The 9,874-nt window shown below is 32.1% G+C and overlaps 1 protein-coding gene across 1 annotated transcript in view; it reads right to left on the minus strand.

The window, feature by feature from the left end:
- Positions 1–1,483: 1,483 nt before the first annotated feature.
- LOC139518880 (DNA replication complex GINS protein SLD5-like) overlaps positions 1,484–9,874 on the minus strand; it is a 43,045-nt gene continuing 34,654 nt past the window's right edge. Inside the window, exons 6-7 of the mRNA XM_071310546.1 lie at positions 2,694–2,784; positions 1,484–1,623 (exon numbers count right to left, since the gene is read on the minus strand). Of these exons, the coding sequence (XP_071166647.1) occupies positions 1,527–1,623; positions 2,694–2,784 (188 nt within the window). The 3' untranslated portion in view covers positions 1,484–1,526. The remainder of the gene's footprint in view (positions 1,624–2,693; positions 2,785–9,874) is intronic.

Here is a 9,874-nt window from a genome sequence, read left to right on the forward strand (position 1 = left end):
AAAGCACCCAATCCCGACGTCCCGAAAAGGTCCTGCCCCCCCTCTCATTCATTACTATAAAGTGTATTTTGTTTTTACTTTTAATTCTGTTTAATAATCGATCCACGGCCGGCGGTCATTGATATATTATACAGACCATCTCTATCTAATAAACTCTGTGACCGCCGTGGATAGTTAACTTGAAAATGATATCAGACAGAAAATACTCTTTATTCGTAGTATATGTATGTTCAAGGTATACATAAAAACGCAAACCGGAAGTCTAATATGACTTAAAATTTCGTCCAATGACGGAAACATATCCGGACGCCTTTTTTCTCGTTTTTCTTCCAAAATAACTAAATCTGAATAACCATATGAATGGATGACAAATATGACTATCCACTGTACCTATAGGACATAGATGCATGATGATTGATTTATTGTGGAAGGAAGAGAAGCGACACCCAAAATGAGGTCTTCTCGTTTAACTCATTAGCCCCCAAGACATTTTTGGGAAATCAGGCATTTTTCGAAAAGTTGCAAACATATGCAAATTATATGCAAATATTTTCTCGTGGGTTTGAACCCACCCCCAGTGAAAAATGGTAATTTTCCGTCTATTTTCCTATTTCAAAACGACCTTGAGAGGTGAACACCGACAAGACTGTATTTTTTTTGTCATTCAAGTATTACCCTATAGTTACAGTAGTCCATTCATGCTAGCTGGGAGTATATTCGACTTCAGTGTCTTGCTTGGGAATTATTATTGTCAAGTCAGGTCTGCCTAAATGTCTGTTTTTATGGATTTTTGACAAAACGGTGACCTAGATTTTACAGACTAGATTCCTATTGGCCATATTATACCTCGTTGTGTTCCTATACCACCTATGCATGCATATATGATAATAGTTTTTACCAACAGTCACTTCCAGTTACGTAGTGGCCATCAAAAGATGCCCACCCCCACCTGATTTTGGCTACTTTTCATGTTTTTCCGATTTTGAACTCTTAAACGGCTTTCAAAGTGCCAAATTTTCATGAACAGACATCTGAGAAGAGTTGATGGACCATGAACTGCTTGGTTGAAGTCCCTGCTATCATGACAGTTCAGTTGGGGCAGTTCAAAAAAAGTATGGAGGGTCATACGGGCCATCAAATAATGGTTGTTGCCATCACGCCTACAGGCGGGATTGGGGGTTAAAGGGTTAATAGTATAGATAGGAAGATGTGGTATGAGTGCCAATGAGACAACTTTCCATCCAAGTAACAATTTATAAAAGTAAACCATTATAGGTCAAGGTACGGCCTTCAACAAGGAGCCTTGGCTCCACCGAACAGCAAAATATATAGCTGCCCCAAAAATAACTAGTGTAAAACCATTCAAATGTGTAAACCAACGGTCTAATCTATATAAAAACAAGAAATGAGAAACATGAATGAACTACATAAACAGAGGACAACAACTGTACATCAGATTCCTGACTTAGGACAGGTGCAAACATTTGCAGCGGGATGTTTTATTTTAACAATCAAAATAATATGAATCATATTAACGTCACAGCACCAGATGATACGAGAGATGATATTGGTTTATATCGCATGATATGCTGGTCTCCTTTCTGTAAATCTACTATTTCTTCCCTGAAAAATAATAATAATAAGATAATCACTTATATCCATCTGAATTACCGGTAATTACAGCAATATTGTAATTATCATGAACAAGAATGTGTCCCAAGTACATGGATGCCCCACTCGCACTATCATTTTCTATGTTAAGTGGACTGTGAAATTGGGGTAAAAACTCTAATTTAGCATTAAAATTAGACAGATCATATCATAGGGAACATGTGTACTAAGTTTCAACTTCATCAAAAACTACCATGTCCAAAAACTTTAACATGAAGCGGGACGGACGAACAGATGAACGAACAGACAATCAGACCAGAAAACTATCATAGGTGGGGCATAAAAATACAAATATAAATATCACAAACAATTGGAATTTACTGCATTCCAGGAGTCAGTTTCACAAAAGAAACTTACGACTAAGATAGATTGTAAGTATACTGATTTGGTCATGACTTATGATCAATCATAGTCGTAAGATTTTTTGTTAAACTGACTCTAGATCTCCATTTTGGACTTTTTAAAATTCTGAATGTATAGTGCTTTGTTTTTGAACTAAAATGCTAATAATTGCATTATTTCAGAAGTAATGTTTTTGGTCAAATGAATGAAAAAGTAGACATGTATCTTCTTTATTTATATCCTTGACAAATGTTTTTATCATTCAAGTAATTACAACAGTTACATAATTCATAATACATAATTTAAACAAGTGGTAAATACATGTAGATCAAAGGTTCATGTGGGTTTCTTATTGTTGCACTTCACTTATTAATGAGCAAATAACTTTTACTGGAGGCAGTTGTTTGTATGTTTCCCTAAAATCATTAAGGCAATGTAGACAAAACTTTTAAGAAAAAGCCTTAAAATTCTGTGAGAAGTGTCTTAAGCTCCATATTCTTTTATTCAATAAGGCATTCGTTTATTTTGACCCCCCCCCCCCCCCCCCCCCCCACTAAAACTTATAAAGTCTTTTTAATATGTGACAAAAATAAATTTAAATGTATGTGAAATTACTTAATGTTAAAATTAACATCAATGCAGAAAAATATAAGGGCAAACCCAGGTTTAATTATAATTACCCAGTATCCAATGTTTCTTCTTCTACCAGGACACCATCAGTATCTTCAATAACTTTCATGAAGACATACTTTTCAAGATTTGGCTTTACAGCTGAAAATATATATTTTATAATAATTTATGCTTTCAATAATGATCTGTCAATATACTCAGAGGTTGAGCTGCAATGTCTGACACATGCATTCAAGAAGTTTGATTGGTTTACTCCACAACAATCATGAGGCATCATCATGATAAATGCTTTTGAAACAGAATATGCCTACAACATTAGATCTAGTATCATCCAGTTTAATTTGAGTTTGAAATACAAGTATTATCGAAAAATTTACTGATAAAGCATTTCGACCATCTGCTATTGTAAAAGACTAAAGACTCTTCCGTAAGGAACAATAATGATAACACGAAATTAAGAATATTTATTGAAGTTGTTCTGATTATCAAATTTTAAGCATAAAATAATTATACTAGAGAGCAAGAGCGAAAATATTTTGCATGCCTTTGATCGTGTGACGATAATTAAAGCAGCTCATTCACTCTAAAATGTCTTTCCTGGACATTAAATTAATATGTCATATCTCCTCTGAGTCTTACATACCAGATTTTCTGTTAGGTAAACATAAATTAAACTTCAATCATATGCTAAATTTGTGTCTTATGTTATGGCACAAACACCTTTTTGCGCCAAATAAAATATAATTACAGATAAGAACTAACCTGGATATAAGCCAAGACATTTATTTAAATTTTCATTCATGTTTTATTTCAAATATGGTCGTGGATCAACATCACGTAGTCCTTAAACACATGAATGATGATTGGTTTTTAATATCTTATCCTTTCCAATTGCTTACAGGTTCAAGAAAACTCCAAGAAATTGTTTTAAGAACATATTTGAATCATCTGATTTCCTTGCTGTAAAGACAGAGGATAGAACCATGTATTAACCATTTAAGCAAAATAATAGTGTTAGAAAAACCTGCAGACCTCATGAAATTGAAAATAATAGCAGATTTTTTAGCTTCATAATTTAAATTAAATCTAAATGATTAATTCAGGATTTAGGAGTATTTTTGCTTATTTCATCCACAAGATGATTGTCCCCCTCTGTCAAGCATTTTATAATAACTCTCATGGAGTTACCATTTACAAGTCATGGACCAAACAAAGTTAACTGATTATGCTCCAATTTTTAGTTGAAAGTCTATATGTTCAAGGTCTTTACAGTAATTTATTAGAAACTTAACTTTATCAATGATCAATGAAAATAAGGTTAAGGTCAGATGCACCATATCATGAATGAGATTTTAAAGGAACACTAATCCTGCCTTGATAACATGGATTCCCAAACACTTCCAAAACAGTGTTAATATAAACCCTTTATTTAAAAATCATACAAGAAATGAAATACAATTTATACTTTCAAGGTGCATAACTTTGAAAATGATTGATTTGCATACACCTTTTGCAACTATCAGACATTTCTAATATATCTTTTGATACAAATCGAAGAATATCAAACCAAAAAAATATGGTACAAGTGAGAGAACACAGATGCCCAGAACTTTTTATATTAGAGACACCATGTTGCAAAATAAGGGGGGGGGGGGGGGAACAAAAACTTGTATTGGCAGCCCTTAGTGCCAACTGAACTACAATATAAGCTATTGAAGTCTTGAAACCCAATACACACTATAACCTTGATATTTGGAAATATTGATTGCCGTCTTTGTTTTTCACTTATCATTGATGATAATACTTATTAATTCCTCGTCAAATCCTTAGAATCAAAGAGAATTATGTAAAAGACTAAATGCACAAGTAGCTCTTGTAACCATTTGATGACTAACAAGTACTTTGTAAAGCTAACATCCCATCTCAATATATGATCATATATATAAGTATGGTCAGTGGTCAGGCGATTAATAAGTAAATCCTGGCTAGAATGAATGTGACCAGGTGAGGTGATCAAGTGACCGCTGATGAATGGTAGACAGAAGGTCAAACTTTTGTCTGCTGGCCACTGGTCAGTAAGTGGATCAGTACACTAAGTACATAAAGTAAAAGTTATCTAAATATAGGAATCTTTAATATATGTGTCTTGTAACAATACCATATTATAAAACTGCAATTATAGAATTAAAATCTGATTTCACCACTGGAGGAAATGGTGTATAAACGACTTAAAGGAAGTTTTTATTGCTGTCTATGTAATTTAAAAAAAATGCCTTTAAAATAGCAAATCCTTAGTATGTATGAATAAATAGCAAATCCTTAGTATGTATGAATAAATAGCAAATCCTTAGTACGTATGAATAAATAGCAATGTGGTGAATACTTAATGAAACAGCAACAACCAACCAACAACACAAAAAATATCAAAAGACTATTTGATCAGGTAAACTAGAAAGAATTATATACGTCTTATTTCAAAATTCAAACACAGGTTCAACTCAATTACATAATAATTACACCCCCTCCCCAAATAAAAAAAAACAGACCTTAAGATTAGCATTAAGCATTAAGCAAACAAAATTTTATCTTTATTCCCCTTGCCCTTTTTACAATGATTGAAATTCAGCTTTATGTTTTTTGTTTTTCTTTAGAAATCTTCAATGGTATCGTATCAAGTTTTATTTTGTACCATACCTGGAAGAGTGAACAAATAGTGCTACATGGGTGTGCTTTCAATGTCAAACTTTAATAGTCTAAACATGTTTATTATGCAGACATTAAAACAAATGGAAGCTAATAAATCATTTGATTATATCATGTACTTTTATACTAACTTTACTTCTAGGTCCTTTTTTTACTTGTAAACGTCATTGACAGAAAAAAAGTCAGACAATCTTACATGCATCCATGCTGTTTTCATTCTTTATACTTGTGAGAACCTTGACTGATTTTTACCTTTTTATGCAATATAACATGTTCTTTCTCCCACTTTTCTATGTATAATGGGTACATCAATACTGTCAAACACTACAAGGGAGTGAACAAGCTTGCATGTACCAATGGCATGTAAAATATTTACTGATCAAGATTTAACATTTAAAGGTTACATGCAGGTATTAGATACAGATGTTATTGTCTGGGATTTATCTTCTCAAACAAATGTAGAAAGTCACACTTATAAACTTTAATTGCAGGTATTCTCGTTGAGGAATGGACCCTTTTTACCTTCCAAATTTATATGTTATATATATATATATATTTTTAAAAATTCCAAAAACCCCAAATGACAGCACTAGCAGGACATTACAATTTTCAACTGGTAGTGACCAGTTCTGTTTGCTACACTGTATCTCCATATACAGGGTAAATTTTCTTATAAGAGCAAATGGATAATCCCAATTACCCTTTGTGTCAGGCTCACTGTCAGCATCATTATTCAAAGATATAGATACTTTTGACATGAATTTGAAACTTTGTGGATATAGCAGATCTCAGATGTAATATATTGTTATTAAGACAGTATGCATGTAACATAAGCATGTACTCATTGAACACCTTTTATGCCTACTACCTTTGGTTAACCTAAGTAAATGCAGTGGTGGATCCAGAAGGGGGTTGTTTCCTTGGGTTGGAACCCCCCTCCCCCCTTTTTTGACGATCAAAACATTTGAATGGGGACATAAAGTTGGAACCCACCTTTATCCTGGGCTGGGAACCCCCTTTAAAAAATGGCTAGATCTGCCCTGCTCAAATGTCATAAGCCCTTTACTTTCTTATTTGCAGCTTTCTGTTTCTTCAAGATACAACTAAAATCATACTGTAGTGTAAAAAGATGAAAAAAAATTGAACTTAAGTCTTTTAACTACCTGGTACATTAGTAATGCACAGCCTGACAGGTAAAAAAAAAGCCAAAATTAAGTATATGAAAGCATTCATTTGGACATGATGATAAAATGTGAGGTGATTGTCCACCTAAGTAAACTTTCCAATCCTATATAATCTTGATACCATAATTTGTCACAATTGTTAACAGATCTTTTCCCACCATTGGACATTTACACCTAACTGTTGTAAAGCATGTCTTTTTTTATATAAAGGTTATATCGAAGTCACCAGGGCATTAGTAAAAATATCATGCACATAAAGCATGAACTTTCAGTTAAATCCTATTTAATCATTTATACAACATAAGACCATTTACTTATACTTAATCTTATTACAATTTAAATCACATTACATAAAGATTGACCATAAAATCATGATCAATAAAAGGAGATGTGGAGTTTACATAAAAGAGACATTCAAGGACAAAAATGAAAAAAAAAGTTGAAAGGGGATCATACAGTCTTTACTATATTGTCTATAAATAACTACATTCTATTACAAAATATATATGATCAAAAATTAAACCTTTTTCATGTTCTATGTATTAAAAATGTATGACAGAAAAAAAGATATCCAACTCAGTTGGGTCGAGGAAAAACAATAAATGAGAAGTAAAAGGAGAAATCGTGGAAATTGGTCCAATTGATCAGAAAGTAAAAATTGTGAAAAAAGAAGTTATATCAATATGATAAATTATATGATATAACCTATTTCATTAGTTATACAGGAAGTTAACAAGCCTTCATCAAACATAAAAGAAATAACTTTTTCCTTATTTGTCGCTTATTCACCAAGGTTTCCCTAAAATCAAGGAAATCTTCTATATCAGCCCCATGCATTAGGAAGAAAGACATGATATTTAAATTTATCAAATGATAAGATTATTAACTTATCAATTTCTGTATACTGAACCAGAAATTTAAACTTTCATTATTATAAATTATGTCTTTTTCTGCATCCCAACATGGACCAACAATTTCTCGTGAAGCAATGCCATTTATGAATGGGGCATTGATTTAAAATGTCTAACCTTACTTGGTGATAAAAAGATGTATTAATGCCCTAGACCTAAATTTCAAATAAAGATCAATGATTTAGTAAAATGAGGTTGGATTTAAAAAAAATATATAAACCTTGAAAATTTGGAACGTTCAACAATGAAAGTAAAAGATAATCTTTAGACACACAAACAAATTGTCAAAAGTAAATATGAGTAGTGTGAACATTATCTTAAAGTGTTTGTTCGGAAAACAAGCTTGACAAATATATAACTTTATAATGAAGTACTTATAAGATATAGATGTTTATTAGGAAAGGTTATCTCAGGCCACCAGAGGAGGGCAAGGACACCATCAGACAATATTTTGTTACTTGGCACATACAAGGTCATTTCACTTAATGAACTGTCATGAAGATTTCTATATAAACAATAGGCTCCATGGTGACATATTGTCGCTGTCTGTTTAATGTATATTTGTCTTTTTTGGACATTTTCCTGTTTATATAATCCATGATTCACTAATTGACTGGCCCTTTTAAAGCTTACTAAATTACAGTATAAAATGTTGCTCATTGTTAAATGCCATTCAGTGACCTGTAGTTGAGTTGTTGGTCTCCATTTCCTTTGGTCATTTGGTGGATTATTTTTATTCAATTTTTAAGTGTTTAATTCGATATATTAAAGCTTGTGCCTTACACCTACCGATCTGCCTTTAAATCAATTTTCTGTAAAGCTTATCAGCTAAATACAGGAATTCAAAAGTAGTTTTTTAATTTGTTACATCAATTGCAGTGAAATTTATTTTGGAGAAGCTGAAAAGAAGCAAGTTATCAAAAAATAATTTGCAGGTATCAGCAGAAACAAAACAAGAAGCTAAGATATTCTGAAAATTTTGGTACATGTTTACATGATCTGAAGCTGAAATTATGACCTCGTTTTATTTGGATGAGGAGGTATGGGTTGGGCGAATAGGGTTATTATTGCTTTAATACTATGATCTCACACTCAACAGAAAAAAAAAAAAAGTAATGGTGAATTGGATTATTTAAAACAGAAACACATGCCATCTACAACTGTACGTTGGGTCTTCTTTTAGTACAATTTGAAATATTTTAAAAACAATTCACACTAAATTAATGCTACATGATTTTGAATTTGTTTCATTTTTTTTTAGGTGAGACGAAGAAATAAAACACATACATGTATAAGAATGCTAAGATTCTATAATTAAAGCTCTGTAAACACATCACATAATTGTGTGTCCTAAGGAAAATGATCACAATGTGTACAATTTAAGTCTAGTCAGTGTTTGTCTAATGTCAATTTACATTGGGTGATTTCTATGTTGATAGCAGATACTAAATAGTATCTTTGAATTATTCAAACTTTTATTACACTTAGGAGGTGAGAGTTACAATCAATAGGTATTGATATATTCTATAGACATGCCTATTGCTGAAGAATGCTATTCCCCCCCCCCCCCCCCCCCCCCCCCCCCCCCCCCCAACGTCTTTTGGTGATTAGTGTTACTGTATTATTTACTATCCCCAACATATGATCTCTTTTTAATAATAGAAAAGAGATTTAATGAATCTGTTACCGTCATTGACCATGGGATCACTAAATAAACCAGGATATAAATAAAAGTTCATAACACTACTTTTCTTAACCTCAGTGTCTTCATGACACAAATAGTACAATGTATATGATTTAATACTTTAGAGAGATTTTGTGTAATTGAACCTGATTTGTTCCATTAAATGTCCAATATTTTTTTCCGTTATCTTACCATATTTATCATTCTGGCTAAGGTTACTCAAGACATTAAAGGCATGACGTATATCTTATTAGGTGAAATAATTGCTATAAAGACACAGAGGCAAGTTCCAAAGATATGTTATTACTAGAAATAAACTTTGGATATTCCTTATCCATAGGCCTCTGAAACAGCATCTTATAAAACAATTGTAATATAATTAGAAAGATCGGATTTGGATTCACAAAACCAAATCCCAGCATCTGACAAAACACAAAACAAAGAAACAGCAAATGTATTGCTGTTCTTCAGAATAAAGTCACAGTGGGAGCAAATATAAGCATATGAATAGAACTTATCATACCTTTTACATTTTAGATAGTCATACTCATTGCCATGTTAACCACATGATGTAAAGCTCCAATTTTAGACATAAAGATTTTATTTTAAAGTCTTGAAAAAGTAATGATATAGAACTGTTTCATACATTAATGATTCAAAGTATTGTTCTTTTAAAATAAAATCTACAAATTCTTAGTGTGTACAAGCAAAAAGAAAAGAACTAAAAAATATAAATCCAAAAAACACTA

Source organism: Mytilus edulis, chromosome 4 (genome assembly GCF_963676685.1).
Source record: "Mytilus edulis chromosome 4, xbMytEdul2.2, whole genome shotgun sequence".
Taxonomy (NCBI): Eukaryota; Metazoa; Mollusca; class Bivalvia; order Mytilida; family Mytilidae; genus Mytilus; species Mytilus edulis.